The sequence below is a fragment of the Sturnus vulgaris genome, chromosome 1, assembly GCF_052056855.1.
Source record: "Sturnus vulgaris isolate bStuVul1 chromosome 1, bStuVul1.hap1, whole genome shotgun sequence".
NCBI lineage: Eukaryota > Metazoa > Chordata > Aves > Passeriformes > Sturnidae > Sturnus > Sturnus vulgaris.
In genome coordinates this window covers 138,291,993-138,313,897 of record NC_142243.1, presented here as the reverse complement: position 1 = coordinate 138,313,897, position 21,905 = coordinate 138,291,993, and the positions used below count along the sequence as shown (strand labels likewise).

At 37.4% G+C, this 21,905-nt stretch overlaps 1 protein-coding gene across 23 annotated transcripts in view; it reads right to left on the bottom strand.

Annotated features, from left to right (window-relative positions):
* Nucleotides 1-3,086: 3,086 nt before the first annotated feature.
* OXR1 (oxidation resistance 1) overlaps nt 3,087-21,905 on the bottom strand; it is a 258,863-nt gene continuing 240,044 nt past the window's right edge. For 15 of the 23 annotated variants that reach the window (XM_088178110.1, XM_088178190.1, XM_014879324.2 and 12 more), the window contains 6 exons: nt 17,900-17,980; nt 14,460-14,585; nt 12,172-12,324; nt 6,494-6,589; nt 5,832-5,905; nt 3,087-5,098 (listed from right to left, as the gene is read on the bottom strand). In XM_088178110.1, coding sequence (XP_088034236.1) covers nt 4,963-5,098; nt 5,832-5,905; nt 6,494-6,589; nt 12,172-12,324; nt 14,460-14,585; nt 17,900-17,980 — 666 coding nt within the window. In that variant the 3' untranslated portion in view covers nt 3,087-4,962. The remainder of the gene's footprint in view (nt 5,099-5,831; nt 5,906-6,493; nt 6,590-12,171; nt 12,325-14,459; nt 14,586-17,899; nt 17,981-21,905) is intronic. The other 8 variants (XM_088178148.1, XM_088178134.1, XM_088178159.1 and 5 more) reach the window with 1 other exon arrangement.

The following is a 21,905-nucleotide window of genomic DNA, read 5'->3' as shown; positions in this document are numbered from 1 at the left end:
GCTAAGTTGTCTTGACAAAAATTTGTTGTCAAAGGAATATATGAACTATAAATAAAACCCTTAATTATTTCTTGAGTTATCCTCACATACACCAGAAAACAAATATGTGGCATATTCAGTGAAGTAAAATATCAGTAAGTTGCTTCAGAGTATAAGCACATTCTCCTTTTCATGGCTATTAAACTACTTCCTGTGAAGGTTTCTCCATCCAAAGCACCAGAAAAAGATTTCAGAGTACATGGCAATAGACCTTACACAAAACACCTGTACAAAGAATGCACATTAAAGGCATGTAAGTGTTAACTGAATTACCTATTTCTGCTCCTGAGAATTCCCATCTTACCACAGGAAAACACAGCAGCTGTAACAATGTAAACACTACTATGTATCATCAACCTCACTGACTGACAGCTCACTGCAGGTAACTTAAGCCTCCCATTCAGTCACCCCAGTGTTAAAATCTATGCAAAATAAACCAAACCCACAACTTTTTTCTATTCTTCCCCTCAAACTATTTTATTACCAACTGGATGAGTAAACCACGTGACATAACTAAGAATTGAGTATTTTTGTTCATACTACCCTCCACTATTTGAGTGGGCAGTATCATGCAAAAGCCCTTTAATTTCTGAAAAGAATTTACTATTTTTGTCAAAAAGAAACATTAAATACTGATATAAGTTATGGTGTATGGAAGCATTTCATGTAGGTTATATGCTTTATAACATTTGTTTACATTAAGTTTCGTGACAAATTTATCCATGGTGTGGGAGATAATAAATCTGACCTCATTAAAAAAACAACCAAAAGTACTCCCCGAATTACTCACTCTAACTCTCCTACTATACTGTGTTACATTCCTCTGAAACTAGCATAACTTCAGCCAAATTTAAGTATTTCCTAGTTCTGACTTGCTTTGAAAATAAAACCTTTCACCTTTGAGACAATAAGCAACTCTCAGCTACTCTCATAGTATCCCATAATTGTACATCATTTTCTTAAATACAGTATTCACTCCCAAACTTTTTTTTTAATGTTTTCATGTTTCAGTGTTGCACTGGAAACAGAGCTCCCACACTCTCCTGTTTGAAGCTAGTGTTGCTTTAGAACATCCTTGGTAGTGAAAAAAATTTGTCTTCTAAGGAACTTACATTTTTCATATTCTAATACAGCTATCAAGCTTAAGAATCAGCATGGAACTTGTATCACAAGAAATAAATTTGACTTATACACCTTTGTATTTTTTCAAGTCTTAAAACAGTTGCTGCAGTGGCTTGAAGTGAGTGGAAGGTTCACTCCCAGCCAGTAGAAATCAGCTCCCTCCTCCACAGCAATAATTCCTTTTTACAAATATTTCTGTACAGCCAAGGCTCAGTAATACAGCTCATTTTTAAAACAGGGGAAGGCTACTGAAATAAAATTAGCTGTAGTGAAGAGCATACTATTCATGGTGATATGTTCAATCACAGAAGAGATACTGGCAGGCCCTCTTCTCAAACCATTTCAGTTGCTCTGCCCCAACATCTCAACTAAAGCCACTGCTGACACCTCAGGGCACAAAGTAGTTTAGCATTCACCAGCACATGTACTATCAGCAGTGTACTTATCACAAGAGAAAAAGGATGATGACAAAGCTTGTAAGGTAAGCAGGACAGCAGAAAGCAGGGCTGGCATCGGCACTTCTGCAGTGAGACAGCCAGCAGGACTGGCTTGCATATACAACACCAAGCGTACACCATTCTCAGCTGGACAATTCCTCTCTCTGCTCCAGGAGCACAGTGTAGCCCTCTATCATTGCAGTAGCCTGTGCTCATAAGAGAAGAAAGAGGAGGTTTGCTCCCTTAATTGAGTTCCAAACTGCAGTGACAACAGTAAAATACCCTGATGACATCTGTTCCTTTATGAAGGGAGAACTTAAAAGTAGGATTTTAGATTCAAATACTGTATGAAGAACACAAGATTATTATTTTTTATTTGAAGCTGAAGGAATAGTTAATAGTCATAGTTCTTACTCATCTTCCAAGAGTAAATTTTATGCAGACATTCTAATTTATGTACCAAAAAATAACTCTAATGCAATATAAACAGGTGAGCAGGTAGATACAAGCACAAGCTTTACATCACAAATTATGACCTTTTTGCAGGTTACACAAAAGCAGTAACTAACACAGATAGGATTTAGAACCAAAAGATCGTACTTGAAAAAGCCTGTGTTTGGATCTGAGGTACCCAAATAAAACATCAAGTGACTCAGTGAATCCATCCAAGTATTGTATGCTGAGACAGTCTTCTGGCAGCAAACTCCAGATAATGTGTCTCATAAGCCTTCAGCGAATGTCAAACCCTGAGCTTTACAATCACAGAAGCAAACCTTGCCAGGAAGATGGAAAGGAATTCTATTGCAGAAAAAGGACAATGAATTGAAGGCAGAAGGGACATCAAGACAGTACCTTTTATGTGTGTCATACAAAAATTACCTACATCTCGGGTAATAAAATTCATGGTCTTGCTCAAATAGACATGCACTACTTTCTATAGATCCCTTACAAAGCCAGTTGCTTCACCAAGTGTTTCCATAGTCACTTATACTTTAAATCAAATGTTCTTCTATTCCTTAATTAATTCAGTATTTTACAAGCATGATTACTACTGTACTGCTTACTAAACACTATCCTTGATTTCCATTTTTTTGCTTTTCCAAGACTGGTCCGACACTTGGAAACATTCAGCTACTGAAGATTTTTGTGCGCTTTCATTCAATTCTTCAAAGTATAATTCTTTATCAAGTTCTTCACATTGCTCTCTAAAAAATTAAAATATGCTTTATTTGCAATATGAGCTTAGGATAGAGACTAAGCAGTTGAGTTAATGGTTTTGTCAGCAAGGATGATCTGAGACCTTTTCCTTCTCCCTCTTCAAAATGGTTGAAGTCAACATATTTCATACCCATTGCTTCCCACTGGGCTTTAAAAAGCCTCAGAAATGCCAAAAAAGATGAGAAAATGCATCCTATACATTCAGTTGTTAAATGAATGGCATTTGTGCTTCTACATGAACTTTACCTTCTAAACAAACTCCAACTCAAGTTTATTTTTACATATATTTAGATTTATTTGCTATACATCACTGTGAGCTTATAGAACTTAGAATCCATTACAGGATTTTTTTGTTGTTGTAATAATCAGTTGTAACTCCACAAAGACAATAATACTGCTGTGGAAGACCAAAGGGGAGAAAAGCCATTTCAATTTATTTACAGTTCCTTATTTTGTAAACATTTACTCTACACATTGTACTAAGTTCTAATAAGGATAAAGAGATATACATAGAGACAGGAAACAAAGCCCTGTTTTTCTATTCATATTGAGCATTAGCATATTATAGGTGAAACATCTGCCCTTTCTCATTACCATAGCAGTAAGCTGTCTTCAAATAAGTTTTTTTTTTAACTTTCCAGAAATGTAAATATTTTGAAATATACAACTACATCTATGTAAGCCAACACATTTGGCTTTTATTCCATTTCTAGAATAATTTAAAGTGCTATAAGCAACCCGTCAATCAACACTTTTCTATAATAACAAAACTACTTTAAACATTAATTTACAAGAAAATATACAATGTTTGTCCGAAATAGCTGAAATTTCAGCACAAAGTCAGTCACTGTCACACTTAACAGCAATTTTTTTGTTCTTTTTTGGTTTTTTTTCTTTTTGCAGAACATAGAATAAAAGCTTTGAAACAAACAGTTTTGTTGAGCTGTTATTGCCACAATGGCTTATCAAGTTTTCTACAAAAGTGGACAAGAGCTACTGGAACTGTATTCTAGCCTGTCATTTATTTTTTGAGGTCACATGACAGTAAGTTTGCATATTCCACAAGTCTACTGAATTACAATATTGTCTACCTATGATACATGATGTTATTTTAATCAGAGCTGGTGCTAATTGTAAATTTACAACATAGACCCACTCAAAAACATCACAAATAATTTTTTTCTTTGGACAGGAATAAGCTATATTCTTGGAGCTGATGTGCTACACGGCTACAACAGTATAACAGTATATATCTGACACTTTATGTTGAAGAAAGATGCATCTGTTTCTGTACTTTTAATGCCCTACTATAGCTACAAATTGTTCACTGAGTTTTGCTTGCTTTAGCCTTTTAATTTTTTGGAACTATCATATTACATTCGCTTGCTATTTTGTAGTCTTTGCCACTTAGCTCAATATTTTCAGTATTTGTCCCAAACCTGCAGATCATTAACAGCATGTGCAAAACACTCTACATACAATCAGCATGCAGCTACAACACATATTAACTGACTTTTTTCTACACATGAACAAGAAACAAGACAAGTGGCACTGTTGACTTTGGATACCTTCTAACTTCACCACGTGTGTACTGGGCTGCGTTAAGAAGGAATGCTCAGCTTCTCATCCATTTGTGGCACCAATTGAATAACCCATCATTGGTCTGGACCAATCTCTGCAGTGCTGCTGCCAAATACCCACACGCAGCTTTCTCAGAGGTTCACAGAGGGCAACTTCATTCATAGACATAATTTGAATACAAAAATAATAACCTATATTCAATGAAGCAGCCCCCTAGCAGGATTGCAGGAAAGGTGTGTGTGGGAAACCTGGGAGGCAACTGTAATATGGATAAGAAAATTTTGCAGGCCACAGGGCACAAACTAATGTTAATTTTTAGTCTACAAGGTCAATATTTTGTAAAAGAGTCTATAGCTTAGAAAAAGTATGACAGTATATTACAGATGCAAGAGCATGAAAAAACTTCTGCTATTTAAAAATAATAACTAATGGCCACACTGAAAAATTAGAAAAAAAACCCAAAAAACCCAGATAAGTAAAATACATTATATTGCTCCTAGGGATTTTTAAGCTGCACTGATTCATGTCAGGTTTGGGACAATAACCTGTAGAAATAGTGAAATACTTATTCAAAAGCCCATATTTCTATGTCTTGAATAGTGAAGTCTTCTCGCTTAGAAAGTGTGTGATTCCCAAATGTTTTACATGAATGACTTCTTCCATGGTAGAGATCACCATCAAGCCAAAGAGCAAACTCTCCTCTGCAAGACAGACAACATATTAAAGCAAAGACTGAGGGAGTAAGCATTGCATCTATCAATGTATTTTTAATTCAAAATTTAGAAATTAAAAGGAATTAAGTAATGATTTTTTAACACAAATACCTCGTTGCTGTTAATAAATTTATGCTACAAGGATTTAATTATTTTTTAGTATTATTAATTTGGGAATATCCCATCTGCAGATATTCTGAAATAAGCTGACTAAAATTCCTTCATTTTCAGCCTCTTCCATTTTTATTAAGAGATGACAAATAGCACTTTTATATCTAAAGAGAACGCTGATAACAAATAAGGAAAACATTCCAGAAGCATATGCACCTGCATGGCAGGAAAAAGCCAGGACAAGATGATGTATGATTCCTGGAGACCCTGGCATGTTTTGGGATGGTTCAGTTTCAATTCAGGCCTCTTCTAGTTACACATAATTTTCACATTTACGTCTTTCCACAATCATATCTTTTGAATACAAGAAGACACACATGCAAGTCAAGCATGAAAGGCATCATAACCTTGCAGGGCTGAAACTTTATGCCACTCTATGGGGAAGACAAACCTGTTTAAGTTTAGTCTGCATTGGAAGCTAAACACCCGACATACTAGTTTCTTGGCTGGTAACCACTGACTCCTGAGCTACCAAACTGAAGTCAACTCTGATTTTTCTTTTCAAAGGTGTCCAGACAAATATTTTTAGCAGATTCTAATTGTAACTTACCCTCCTCCACCAAAAGCAAGAGAGTCCATGTCTCCTTTAATGAAGAACATGTTGTCTCCTGTCCATTTAAAAACCTAAGGAAAAAAAAAAAAACAAAACACCAAAACAGACTAGGCAAGTAAAAATACCTGAACTTTTCATTTGGGCAGAAGGGAAACCAACCATCAGTAAAGACAGTCTATGGGTGGCTAGAGGCCAGTTTAATGTTGTTGACACAGAAAATTCAGGAAACAGATAGTTGCAGACAAAAATTGAGGTTTTACACTAATTAAAATAAGGCCATTCAAACCAAGTCATCTTTGAGCACCAAAACTCCTATGCAATGAACAATACCAAGAAAATATACTTAGATTAGTTGATATGCCCCTAAAAAGGATGCAGTTTGTGAATTTTCAGACAGACACCTGGAAGAATTTAAACAGCAGAAAAATCTTCAATATAATTAAAGAGTCAGGTTGAATGTGTTGTTTAGCATGCAAACACTACCAATTCACCGTGCATTTAAAGATTCCATGAAAAAAATTAATGTGATGACTTCCTTTGGGCCAACTTGTAACATTTTCAGATTTACAGTCAAATTTATTCCTTAAGTATTTTAAGATCATGCATTTGGGGTGGTGGTGAGGAAGGGAGCAAAAGCATACAAAGTCATTACTACTTACCTCAAAATCTGGAGAAAAAGTGAACATAAAGGTCTCCCCAGTGCCATAAAAGCCATCGCTCACTTTAAACGGTTCAGATGCTAGTGCACCAAAAACCTGCAGCAAAAATACATCAGAGCAAGAAAAACTTCAGAGAAACTACACAGAATTCAAGAATCTCTAACAATAGTAACTGATAAATCATATTGCAAATACTGTCCATTTGAAATTCACTCCATGAATTTCACTGTACCACGGTTTTGAGGGCACTGAGATATGATACTGTGCTTTGTGGTACAATAGAAACTAAGAGCACTCATCCTCAATAAGTGAGCACAGTAAGAAAAAAGAAAATCTAGTGGATAAAAACTAAACTTCAAAAACTCTCAAAACCAGTGTATACATACTTAATATTTCAGATTAGAAAGTCCTTCTTACACAACTCCTATTTCACTTCACTAGGCTATTTTCAGCAAGTTCCTAGCTGAAGCTGAGATATCTTCCACACAATTTATTAATTTTAGTCCAGATACCAGGTAAGCACCGATTACCCTGTCTTACAATGGGACAGATTTTAACAGAAGGACAGGATGCCATCCAGAGGGACCTGGACAAACTTGTCCTGTGTGAACCTCATGAAGTTCAGCAAATCCAAGTGCAAGGTCCTGTACCTGAGTCAGGGAAATTTCCAACTTAACTACAGACTTGGAGATGAACTCACTGAGAGCAGCCCTGAAGAGAACAACTTAGGGATTCTTATGGATGAAAAGCTGGACATGAGACAGCATGTGCTTACATTTTGTTGAATTCAAGAATTATTCTCTTGCAATAAACTCTTATTAATTTTTAAAAATTATGGACAACAATTTGATGCAGGTAGTACTGTACATGCTTTGACTCCATTGTTAGAGAGCAGACAAGAAGTAGGACTTTTATACCAAACTTTCTTTAGTCACAGTGCGTACATAAACTTCCTCATATTACTACTACTTTATTTCTTTATATTACCATTCTTAAGAACAAAATGTCACTATACTGACAAGTTACTTTACTCATGTAAAATGGTTCCTTTACAACAGTGCAAAGAATTACCTTTAAACATGTATGTGACCAATGCTTATAATCTAACAACCTGATTCTCTAGAACAATATTTAAACTCACTTGACAAGGGGATGAAATGAAGTTTCAGAGTCAGCTAAAGGTGCTCACTTTTCTGATACCTGTATCAGTTTCAGACAAACTGTTAAAGAACAAATTCAGTCTAAAGACTTGAAGATCCCTCAACTGAGATGCATGTTTCCATACCCTTGTTTTAATGCAAGTTCACGGGAAAACTAGCTCAAAATTTTTTTGCAGAGGTATTTATTTCATTCAACATCTAGGATCCAACACTGGGAAGATATTTCTTTATTATTCCACGGTCTCAATGTCAAGAACAGCTTAAGACAGAAAGAAACTACTACATTTTTGCTCTTGGGGAAATCAGGCCAAAATAAATGAATTGTATGTTTTCTTGCTTGTTTCCAGAAGATGCCTTTCCCCACCCATATATTTTTAATTCAAGGCTTGAAATGAGTCCCTAACATTATCAACACCTTTTTTTAGCCCATTACTGGTTAGATGGAATCATGGGAATTGGAACTTCAAGACAGTATTTAATGTTTAGTTGATCTTTACTACCTGTAGTTCAACTACATGTAACTGTTAAGGCTAGAATTTAAAGATGAGTCAGAAAGAACTTACAATTGCTGTAGTAATTTATGCCTATTTCATACTGTCTTTGTGCATGTAAACTCTAAAAAGCAGGATAGATGAGACACTTTTTCCTTTTTGTTATTTCAAGCATCTGGGTCTGTAGACTAGACTTCAGAAAACTCACCGTTAACTTTTCTCTGTCAAATATTTTGTGACCTTAGACTGCACTTAGCATATGCAGATAAGTGAACTTAAATAGAGCATTTTTTAGCATAAAAATCCATAATGAATTCAAATTTAGTTTCATCAATGAATAAAACAAAATGTGCTGGTGAAATACATAATATTCCATATTTAAGTAACTACAAGCATATTTTCAAGCAATGGGAACCCTTGCAACTATTTCTTAGTCCTCTAACTATTAGAGTCTCTGTATCCTAACTTCTTTTAAGGGCTCAAGTCATTCTTTGAATAACTGCAGCAGTTCTGGTAGCTAAGCTACAATCAGGTAGCTATTGCAGAAATACAGCTGGAGAGCAGGGCTCAGAGCACTGCTCAACTCATGACTGAAGTGGACATGCCTTACTTCAGATAAACATCCTTAGGGCTGACACTACATCGAGTAAATAGAAATAAGTAAAAAAGATAAAAGTAAATATAAGATTTCATTAACAATAGACATTCCTTGAGAGGAATTAACCTTCAGTTAAAGTAACAAACAGTTTTGTCAAACCTAAACTATCTCAGTTCAGCCTCCACACAGGTATAAACTTTTCACACAACACTTATTCCAGTGGTTGTCTTGGATCCTCTCAGGGATGTTATCTGTATACCCAGCAAAACACAAGACTAGTACATTCTAACCATGTAGAAAACCTACAAAATAAAAGTGTTTTACTTTAGAGACCCTGAAGCTTTTTTTCTAATTATGGAATAAATTAAGCTATTAAGAACCTCAGTCTCCCACATAATTCCCTGCTCAATGGGGGACTGATTCTGAAGCTATTAGGTTGACTCAGTTTTGTCCAGTTGAGCTTTTGAGTACCCTCAGGAATCAGGATTTGACAATTTTTCTATGTTCTATATACTTCAAGCTGAGTCTTGAAAGATCACCTCTTTGCTAAAGCAACAATAAAAGAAAAAGGCTTTACAGAAAAAGTGCAATTTGCTTCCCAACCGTTATTTTAGTTCTTGAGAAGTTATGTCCCTTGGATGTTTCCATGAGATCTGACTTTTGTGGCTAGTTGTTAGGGTGGATAACTACAATTCCCACATCCTAGGTTCCATGCAGTGCATACAATCTGAAGAATGACTTTTTATAAAACTAGACAGTCCTTGAGGTGGTTAGCTGCATTAATCCCATTTCTAGACCACCACTTATTTAGTGACTCATTTTCAGGAATCAGGTACCAATTTCTTTTTAAATAGCCATCGGGGTTCACTAACAGAAGCACATACCAGTAGATAGACAAGCCATAATAAAATTGTAGTGATGTAACTATAGGTTTCATGGGCACCTTTATTAAAGGATCTCCTGGAGTAGGTAATTTAGGTGGTTTTAGATTCCAAATTCCAACCAGGCATTGCTCAGCTTTTACACAACTAAGGTTTGCAAAAGTTCAATGGTTTTGCTTATTTTTTTCTTTTGTTTGTTTGGGGGTTTTGCCTTTTTTTTTTAACAGGCATTTAAATAAAATTACTAATTATTCTGAAAAAGAAAGCAAGATTAGAAAAGATTTTTGAACAAAATTCAGTAGAGTGAGGCTTAGCAACCCTTAATGGAACATTATGAAATGTTACAAGGTACACTTGCTCCTTACTCAACCTATTATCAATGTAAAAAAGAAGTCTTCATAAACACAGACAACAAAGAAACATATCTCAGGGGAAGCAGCTCAGGAAAGAAATTCATTCCAGTTTAAAAGAAAAGTGCCTCAATCAAGGATAGAACAATTCCAGTATCCTTCATAAACACTGAAGATACAAAGTGAGCAGAACAATGAATACCAAAGAGGACTGAGCAGATATGCTCAGAAAGTGTCAAGAAACTATCGGGTCATAATTCTGTCATTTTTCAAAATGGCTGAATCTCATTTAGGATCTTCTCTGAACTAGTATCTCAGAAAACAGGCAGTGATCTTGGAGGGTAAGGTATGAATAATCACCTGATCTCTTAAAACACATTTTTGGAGGGCATATACAGTATTTATCTTAGCATACTGCTAGGGAACTATTCCTGGACACATTATCCTCTGAAGTATTTAGAGTCTTTTGCAGTCATGGAAAGCATTTTTAAAGGACTATCTGCCAGGAAAATACAAGACATTAAAAATAAATTAACCTCTTCCAAAAAAAATCAGTAGCTTCACAAATAAATGAAATACCCATACTAATTCTCAAAGAGCAAAGTTGGTTACCATTGTCTTATTTTTCATGATTGCATGAACAGGAAAAAGATTCTGTGCTGAATATCCGTATCTGCTAACAAATGTAGACATTTTTCATTAATAACATGAGGCAGAGCTACTGAAAATACCACTCCCACCACACTGGTGAAGGACTGAGCATGTAAAACTCATCTGAACCACTCCTGCATATACTGCTCACTGAATAAACATGGATTTCCCCCACTTGTGTGGAACCTAGGTAAGGTTTGGCATATGCTTGAAAACTCAGTTCAGTGACTGCTTAACCCAGAATTCCAAGGCATGCTTTCATACATATTCCTAGGTATAAGGCTGCAAGCTGAGATTCACCAAGGTTTGTTTCACCAAAAAAAAAAATGTATCTATGAACTCCATGTTTTGACAGGGAAACTGTGACACTTTTTGAACATTCAAGCCAAGATGCTCATATACAGAAAGAGTATGAATTAATTCCTGCAGCAACAGACAATACTACACAGTGGTGGCAAAACAGCCCCATGAGAAAAAGGACATTTTTTTTCTGGGACAGATAATCAGGTATTAGGAAGCAGGTATATCTTACTAATTTATCTAGAGAAGCTAATAAGTGAATTAGAGAAGTCACCCAAATACATTTATGAGACTGATGAGTCTGCTGAGACATCTCAAGTCAATTCAATAGTTTCTGTCCTCAATATTAAAAGGTAAATGAAGAAAAATTTTTTTAAAGAACTTCTGGGAAAGAGTGTGCTACCAGTGGAGAGTTAGAGGGGATTCTTATTTTTAAGGGACCCTTGGGGTAGGAAACAAGGAAAAAAATCAAGTTATGACTTGAAAAAGAAAAGATACTCTTCATTTACTGTTTTCAGACTCCCTGAATGAGACTATGGTTACCAAACTCAGAGAGGTAAGTGATCTGAATGCTCCAGTGGTGGATTTTTTATGGTGGTTCTGGCAATTTTTCATGACAGCAGTAGCATGCTTCCACAAGCAAACACAGAAGTTGCAGAAAGAATCAAGAAGTTTCATTCTGCTTGCAGTGTTCATCTGTTCCTAGATTATTCAAGAGAGGATGTTTGCTATTCAAATAGTGAGATGTGAGCCACTTTCTGAAATCCATAACCCAGTCAAAGAAAAACTGAGCACAACTACAGAGGCTCAAAGAACAAGTTAATAATGTAACAAAGGTAGTACAGTTCTTGAAAGATGCTGGCTGCAGGCGCAAAATATACCAAGAAGCACTAGCTACAGCTAACAACATTGCAACTCAACAAGACCTTACAGCCTAGGGAAGTTTTAGAGACTGCATTTCTCATGCCTTAAGTGCATTAAAAAAAATAAATTAAATTAATTGGATATTACCAGACTCCTGCATTACAACAACTAATTAGTATCATTAAAATATTTCCTAGACACATAGTATGTTGGATAACTGCTTAAGTGAAACATTAAGGAGAAAATTTGCTTGATACAGAAAATTTTAACTTGCTTGATAAGTACAATTTTATCTCCCACGATGGATTGAAGCATCAGCTGTTCCTTTGTATTCCTCAAACATTTTTCTTGATGGGTCTACTGCCACACAAATATTTTCCTACCTGTCCATCACTGTCTTTGATAACCAACAGCACAGGCGTGTCTAATCCCATCATTGTCCGATACAAGGTCTTCAAGCTCATGCCATGCTTTGCAGTACTGTAGACAAGAGTCCATGGATAGCCAATAGTCCGTGGTGGAAGAGACTTTGTGAGCTATTAACAAGAAAATTACAACCCTTTATTCAATATATGCTTTATATTTAAGAATGTTTTGCATGTAAATGAAAGAAGATTATGTTCTGCTCAAAAATTTTTACATGGCCTTAAAACCTAAGAACTAAATCTAAAATTTCACATGTATAGTTTCTTCTTTTGGTCACTCAAGGAGGTTTCTTTCCTTCCTCTACTAATGACCTACAGAAGAATGACTTCTCAACTAAAGAACATGTGCTTGTTAAGGTCTCTAAAAGGTTTATCCATATAATTACTCTTGCATAACAATATTTCATGTCCCACCAATGTCACAGTATTGAGTAAGCAGATCACACAAGTCAGCAGGTAACAAGCTGAAGGGTAAATGCTGCTTATTGCCCTGTTCTCATGCTTTTTAATCCAAAACTTCAATTAACACATTTGTAATGAAATCACTTTGGACTGGACAGCAAGAACTGCAGTACTTTCACTGATGTTTTCAAGAAAGAATGAAAGTAAGGCAAAGACAGACAAGAATCTGCTTTTTTTTAAATCTTAACTTTAAATAGAATACACCATGTATTCAGACAATCTATGAAATGTGCTCTGCTTCAACACTTAGACAGACACATGTCTATGATGCCAGATGGGATCCACGCAAGGAAGCAGATAGAGCTGGCAGATATGCTCACTGAGCCACTTCCCACCGTTCACCAGTATTCCAGGATAACTGGGGATGTCCTGGTTAGCACATGGTAGTGTCCATTTACAAGATGGCCTGTAGGAAGGATCCCAGGAACTACAGGCCTGTCAGACCTCAGTGCCTGGGAAGGTCATGAAACAGGTCACCTTGAGTGCCATCTCATAGCACATGCAGGAAAACCAGGGTATCAGGCCCAGGCAGGGTGGGTTCATGAGAGGCAGATCCTGCTTGGCAAACCTGGTTTTCTCTATGACAAGGTGACCTGTTCAGTGGATGAGGGAAAGGCTGTGACTATTGTCCACCTGGACTTCAGTAAAGCCTTTGACACCACTTTCCACAGCACTCTCCTGGAGAAACTGGCTGCTCATGGCTTGGACAGGTGCACTGTTTGCTGGGTAAAAAAACTGGCTGGATGATAAGGCCCAGAGAACGATGGTAAATGGAGTTAAATCCACTTTGTGGCCAGTCACTTGTGGTGTTCCCCAGGGCTCAGTACTGGGGCCAGTCCTGTTTAATGTTTTTACTAATTAACTGGATGAGGGGATGAAGTGCATTCTCAGTCTGTTTGCAGATTACAACAAGCTGGGCAAAAGTGTTGATCAGCTGGAGGGTATGTAGGCTCTGCACAGGGATCTGGACAAGCTGGATTGATGGGCTATGGCCAACAATACAAGGTTCAATAAGGCTAAGTGCCAGGTCCTGCACTTGTGTCACAAAAAGCCCCTGTAGCACTACAGGCTGGAGAAACAGCAGCTAGAAAGAGGAAAAGGACCTAAGGGTGCTGCTTGACAGACAGCTGCACGTCAAAGTGTGTGTGCCCAGGTGGCCAAGAATGGAATCATGACTTGTTCCCCTGTACTGAGCACTGGTGAGGCCACATCTTGAATATCATGTGCTGTTCTGGGCTCCTCACTAAAAGAAACATTGAGATGCTGGCATGTGTCCAAAGAAGGGCTGATGATGGGTCTGGAGAAGACTGAGGGAGCTGGATCAAGTCTAGGGAAAAGGAGGCTCAGAAGGACCTCATCACTCTCTAAAACTACCTGAAAGTAAATTGCAACAGTCAGTCAGTCTTTTCTCCCAAAATAGGACAAGAGAAAATATCCTCAAGTTGAGCCACTGTAGGTCTGGATTGGATCTTAGCAACAATTTCTTCAGTGAAAGAGCTGTCAAGCATTGGAACAGGGTACCCAGGGAAGTGGCTGAGTTACCATCCCTGTTGAAATATTTCAAGGAGGCATAAGATACGGCACTTAGGGAAAGGGTTTAGTGATGTACTTGGCAGTGCTGAGGTAACAGCTAGACTTAGCCATCTTTTCTAATATATATAGTTTATTTTCTTCTGTTTAATATCACAAAAGATCTTTTTACTGGTGTGTTTTACACTACAGTCATAGTATTTGTGTTAAATTAATGCGTTAGAAGAAAAAAAACGATATATCCAAGTCCATACCTTTTCAATTTGTTCTGGCTGTAGTAATTCACTTGGATCACTAAGATTTGGCCGGAATGCTTCAGGCTCCAGGTCTGTTTTGATATTTGTTGCCTGTTTTGAATTGGTATCTTCTCTTGTTGTTATCTATGAAAAGAATAGCAAGAAAATAAGTATATGCCATCCTATTAGCAGGCAAGCTAAAACGTCACAGGTTTAAAATCATGCAGTTATCAATTATGCAAATCCTTTGGAAGTTTAGAAATCAAATAGATTTGATCTGACCAAGATTTTCACTGTTTCTGATAGCAAACTGGTACACAACTATGTAACAATAACTTACAGAACCATCTAGTCAGTAGCAAGCTATGGTTTTATGCTAAAACAACTGTGTATGCAGTTCTCATACACAGCTGCAGGGCTTCAAATGCTTTTCAGAAGATACCTTAAAAAGTTATTGTATTTTAATAGCAATATAGAATTCTAAGTGCAATTTTAAAAAAATCAGAAAGGAAAGGAGTTAAAATTTCAACAACGACATTTCTCAATACCTTATGAATCAATACTCTTTTAGAGTACTTAAGAAATTTTTCAGATATGCAGTAGACATCTGGGAAGACTGCTGCCATAAATTTTGAGTAAGCCATTTGAATAAAGCCTTAGAAACAGTGCTGCTCCATAAGCTGATCTGCTGGAGTACTCACAGGAATCAAAGAAAGAATTGAGAAGGTGGGGTGGGAAAGCAGCAATAATACTGAAGTTGCATAGTGAGCACTGAGGTCTGGGAAAGATGCACTATGCAGAAAGGTCCTGCAGTAATTTAAAATACCTGACCTACGTATCTATCCTATTGAGTGGAGATGGCAGAGGTCACAAAATTCCTTATCAGATGTAGCTCACAACAGCTTCTTACCCAGTCAACACTCACTGGCACTTCTAAGTTAAAATGCCGTGCCTTGATAACTAGAATAGCTGATTTCCAAACATATTTCCATCTACAAATCCAGCTGCAGGGATATTTAAAACTCACTAGGAACAGTGAAATCTGACAGAGCAGTAGGAAAAGTGAGGTAGTAAGATAAGCCACTGCAGCAAGACGTACTAAAATGTTGAGAGAAAAAAGAAATCTTAACAAGTTTAAGTGCATCTGAAAAATGTATCAGCCTAAACCAAGTTTCACTAAAAGCCAGACAGTCCAAATGAAAACCTGAATCCTGAAAATTTCAAGAAAATACCCACCAAATCCAGTTTGCCACATTCCTCATACTTTAAACATACAGGATACAACTGCAATATTTCACAATATCACCACAGTAAACTTTGCCAAGCTTTTGTGAACTTCCTTAGTTAATTAAAAAAAAGCCAAATCAAAGAAAATTCTGAAATACAGATAAGAATATTTAAAAAAAATACAGCCACCTGAGCAAAACAAACAAACAAAAGACATCTTTCATCTCCCTCAAGAACTATGAAAAAAGTTCCTATCACAAAATCTTGTTATTTAAAAACAGGCTTATAAAGTCAATATATCAAAATATATTCATACAGTAACTCAATTACAGAATTAATTCTAAATCCAAGAAAATGTATGCTTAAATTGAGTATCAAGCAAGAAAAAAGCTGAAGCTTTCCTTTTTTCAGTGGAAGGTAACAAGAACTTCCAACATAGACTAACTTCCATATCACAACAAAAAAATGCAATTATCCACATAGATAATTTTTTATTTCACATACAAAAAGATGACCTGCAGGTTGCTTTACAGAGTGCTCTCTCTAAAATGTTATTTCATAGTCCAAGTATTTTCCACCTTAAATGCTTTGCATACATCACATTACTGTTTCAGGTCCAGAGAAGTTCGACATTGTCCAACTGTAGAGTAGAAAGTTTTTTCCCTTGTTATTCTTTAATTCCTGATTAAAGACTACCATGCAAAACATGATGGTCTTGATATATATATCTGTGGTCTGAATAACTTGGATTCAAGTGGTGTGGGGAACCGAGTTTCTTGGTTTAGAGTTTTTGGGGATTGGGGTATTTTTTTGGATGGATTTCTTTCCTTTCTTATTATTAACGTAAAGCAGTTTTCTTCTAGGAAGAAGCAGTCAAAGAGTATCTGTTCAAAAGAATCTGAGAGAAAGCACTCTAGCTTGAAAATTTTCATATTTCCCACCAAAGTTGGGCAGAGCAGACAGACTGATAGTCAGATTCCAGGGGCTTCCATGATTGGTAAATGTCACACAGTCAACACCACATTTGAGACCACAACTGTCAAATGGCCTCAGAGCAGAGTTTATAGGCTGCAGCCTATCACATCGGACTTTTCTAGTCAGCCTAAACCTGGAGTTTGAGCATATCAGGTGAAAGGTATTTGGAAAGAGCTCCTACACTTTCAGAATATTAATACAGGGATTCTCCACCACCACTTGCCAAAAACAGAATAGTTCTGTTCTCAAGCAGGAATAGTTTTGGGGTTTTTTTGGGGGGGGGCAAGATTTCTGACTTTCCTCTAATAGTGCAGCTTTTGGGTTCAAGGTTCATGCTCATTATTGATCTATGTAATTATACTACTTACACAACATTTTAAAGTGATTAATTACTGATTATTAAACAAACAGAAATAGCAGAGCTAAGAAAATGTTTGCTTATGTGTAATTATATTTAAAAGCCAAGAGCAAATAAAAAAAAAAACACCCAGAAAAAAATTTTAAATTTTCAGTAGCCAAGTACTAGAGAAAAACAAAATACTCAATGTTTCTAAGGAAATCTAAGCTATGCTTTCCACCAGTAAGGCGTGTATGATGTGCACAGCAGCTAACCATTCTTTAAGTCTCAAAACACTATGGAGCACCTAAAGAGAATGCAAATATCAGTTTCAATCCATATCCACAGACCTTCAAAAATCCAAAGTACTGATCTCAAAGTACTGTTTCGTGTGTATGTGTATGACATTTGCCATGTTGAACGGCCTCAATTACCTGCTTTTATAATGCAAAAAATACTTACCTATTTCAGAGAAGTTGTGAAGCATCATACTTGCCATGTACTGTAAGATTCTTGATGAAAGATTCCTATATAAAATTAAACACCCATGCAACAAGGTTTTGGATTCTTCACCTGTTTTGCATTCTTTTTAGGGAAGCTTCTAACACAACACACCAGTCTAAAGTAGAAGTTAAAACACAACACTGCAAGTCAGGCAGTACTGAGAACAAATTTTCAAATTCTAACAGAAAATTCCTGTGTGAAAAAGGTGGAAGTAGTAATTCCATCATAAAATTACTGATGCCATCATAGAATTGCACAATTAAATACATCCAAAACAAAGAAATTTTCTGTTGGATCCTTGTAGTGCTGAAGACAAGACAAACCCACTAAGTGCAGGACTTGCCCAGATCCAAGACACTACAAAGGAAGATGTTTTAGTATCTGGAGATGGGGTTTAAACTACTGAAGAGGGCACCTGGAGACGTCTGCAGAGTGTGCGCAGTTCTTCGCTATTTAGAGCATCGATCCTGCGGTGATACTCAGCCACTGACACTACCTGAATATGGAGACAGGAAGACAATAATTCCACTGACAGTTGAAGAAAAGTAAAAAGGTAGGAAAGAAAAAACTGGAGGAGAGTAATGAAGGGAAAATGCGCAATGACAACAAACAAACGAGAAGGGCCAAAAGATGTTTTTGTTTCTGCAAGGACAGTGCACATGTAGATGATTTTAGACATATGAGTAAACACAGCAAGATTACAAAATAAACACTACGGGCACTAGCAGTCAGATATCTCACTGATCTAGGATGAATAAAGAACTGATATAGGAGTGCATAAAGTTTCCAGTATCAGGATGCTAAATGAAAAGTCAATCAGAGTTACATGCCTTAACCCAAACTCTTCAGCCCAAGGTCCTCTCAAACATTCTTTACACTCAGATTAATGAATCCTGTGAACCTGGTTTGCTTTCCTAGATGAAGACTAGAAGCAAATCTCAGGCTTCTCAGAAAGCTCTAACTCTTGTGTCTGGCAGTGAAGATAAAGACAGTGTAGCAGGACTACAGTTTAATAACATCCCAATAGCACCCGACAATTTCTTTACCCGGGACTTTCTATTCCCCTCCAAAGCTTCTGGAGTTGCTCATCTGTCAACACATTGACTTCAAATGGCATCTCCGCTTTGGCAGGAGGTGTACAGCCAGAAAGTCTTTAGTCAGAAAGCTCTAGAACATGCTGCTCTGGTGCAACAAGCTGGCTAAAGGACTACAACAGTCATTTTGATGTAACTAGAGCAAATAATGTGATTTTGAGAACAACTCAAAATCATCATTGGTATGAAAGCATCTTAAAACAGCTGGTGGAGAGATTAAATGGATGTCCCATGTAGTAAGAGCATATTAAAAACTTCTAGAGCCTACCACAGTGCAAAGGAAGACAACCACAAGTCCAGCAGCTCCCCATCTACCTGTCCCTACTACAAGGAGTTTGGCCAGATACTCGCCACTGTCCTGAGTACAGAGCCCACAGTCATGCATGACTGGCTCTTGAGCAGCGATGGTTCACTCTACCCCATGCAACTGCAAGGCAAGGAAAAAGGAATACTTGTGACATCCAGCTTTATTACTGAATAATCCGTAATTACTAGCACTCAATTTATTTCCGTTATTTTTCTACTGTTCTCTTAAAACAGATCATGGATATTGTTGCAAATTGTATTATTGGCTTGTGCATTCTCAGAGTTAAATAGCTATATATAAAACTTTAACAGTGTTCCACTTGAACATGTGATAGTGTAGTTTTATCCTTTTATTTGCTTTGACACTTCATTGCAAATTTACACTGTTCATACCAGCACCTTATGAACATAATCCTGAAAAGCAGTAATGTAAGGACCCATTAGCCTTATTGCTTCTTTAAGATACACCCTACCACATGAGGCAGTAAGTAACTTACAATAGGCCATAAATGTGTGGTAATTCAAGGAGATTCTTTAGAAAAAAAAATCTCAAATCCCTGACATCATTATATAGTTGTTATTTCACATAATGGAAATGTAGTTTTATGGGCACTGCCATCGTGTCTTCAGCCTCTCAAATGCATACTTATCATCTTGCATCTGTGACTTGCTTATCAGCTTTTTAACTCAGAGATTGACCTTTCCATATGCCATGGCAATGCCTTATTTTTCTTACTTGAGAGAAACATGAATAACTATCCAAGTGTATACAATATAATAGCTTCTTGGCATGCTGAACCTGTTGCACACTGTCACATTCCATTTGTTTTGCGAACAAAAGCCTGAATAATGGCAGACCATTGGTATGCAATGACAAACATCAAAAACAGCATATCAAACAAGGTCAAACTAGCCACATGAAAATTAAAGGAAAAGAACCCAAGCTCTCAAACTCAGAGCTTATTTTAAGTATACAATCTGTACTTAGTAGACAGTTCATACTAAGTTCTGCAAGTAAACCATGAAACACTGTCTCAAGTTTATCCACTCATCACTGAGCTAGGTTTCAAATGATTATATTAAGATACTTCAACCTTTCAGATGCAGCACCTGGCCTTCTATATAATGCCCGTGGTTTAGGCCAACATGCTTTATTCTTGCTTTGCAGCGGACAAGACTACATGCTTCTTGATCGAAAGAGCTACTTAAAGACACATATGTCTAAGCTTACTAGCAACTACCTTCAACTTAATTCAGGAATTGAGATACATCTTACAAACAGACAGCATTTTGTCACTGCCAGGCTCAAAAGCACTGCTTTGAAACATTAGTACTAACATTAGAAGGTTATTCTTCCTTATAACATGGTTCAATTCATAGTCTGCTTATGTTATTTCCTTTTCTATCAAGATTTCCTCATGTTCCTTCCTTGTGGTCCTATTCATCTTCTAGTCTACTTCATCAAGCTAAATAAACCAGTGTTTTCTTCCATCTCCTGCCCTACTCCCTGCCCCCCATCAGTTGTTTTTCGATCATTCCAGGACCTACTTATACTTTGTTCTGTGTTTGAGAATCAAAGCTCAATGTAGAATAGTCTTGCATACAGTATGAGAAGTACCTAGAAAGCAAGACATTTCATTAACTCCTATTCATGATAGTGGACTGTAGTTTTCACTACAAAATTCTTCGTTGTAATAAAATTCTTCCATTAAAGTAATTAGGTGAAGGTGTACCTATATAAGTTTGCTATGTGCTTTATTTACTATGCTCTCTTCACTATGCCATATCAGCATCCAGTTTCCTGGATAACCAAAGTTAATTTTTTAGGATTGGGAAATGCTCCAGAAGGACACACTGTTCTCTCTAGTCGTTTTCTGCTTTAAAAAGAATGCAGGAAAAGAGAACAACAGCTAAACCTCTTAAAGTTAATTTGGGCACTGGTTGGCATAGAGCAAAACAAGTAATGTGTGTAGCCTGGATTGTTCATGTACTTCAGGGCAAAAAGGGTTCTGCTTAGGGACTTGAAATTGTCTACTGCAGATGATACAGCACTGGGAAGAGCTGCTGACTCTCTTGAAGGCAGGGAGAGAGACCTCAGCAAATCAAAGGACTGAGCAACCACCAACCACATGTATTTCAACAAGGGACAGTGCTGGATTCTGCTCCTGGGATGCAACAACTCAGGATGCAGGTACAGACTGGGGAATGAGATGCTGGAGAGCAGTGCCATGGAAAGGGATCTGGGGGTCCTGGTCCATGAAAAGTTGGATAGTCAGCAGTGCCCTGGCAGCCAGGAGGGCCAGCCCTGTCCTGGAGGCATCAGGCACAGCATGGCCAGCCAGGCAAGGGAGGGGACTGTCCTGCTCTGCACTGGGACAGCTTTGGGTGCCACAAGGAAAGACAGACAGAAAACTATTAGAGAGCATCCAAAGGAGGGCAACAAAGATGCTTTGAGGGGAAGCTCTATGAGGAGAAGCTGAGGTCACTTGGTCTGTTCAGCCTGGAGGAGACTGGAGAGAGACATCACTGCAGTTACAGCTTCCTCATGAGGGGAAGAGGAGGGGCAGGCACTAATCCCTGCTCTGTGGTGAGCAGTGACAGGACCCAAGGGAATGGCCTGAAGCTGTGTCAGGGGAGGTTTAGATTGGGTATCAGGGAAAGGCGTTATCAGAAGGTGGTTGGACACCGGAACAGCTCCCCAGGGAAGTGGTCACAGCACCAGCCTGACAGAGTTCACGAATTGTTTGGACAATGTTCTCAGGCACATGGTGTGACTTTTGGGTATGGTGATGTGCAGGGTGGGGAGCTGGAGTCGATCCTTGTGGGTCCTTTCCAACTCAGCTTATTCTGTGATTCCAAGTTTGAAAAGACATAGAATATATCCTTAGAGATCTAACACTACTCACTGTATTCATATTGGCATCATTGGTGAAAAAACAGGATGAATTGTATGACTCATGGCATGACTCTTGAACCATTGACTCACCATGTATATGCAAGTTAACCACTTAGCAAAACACA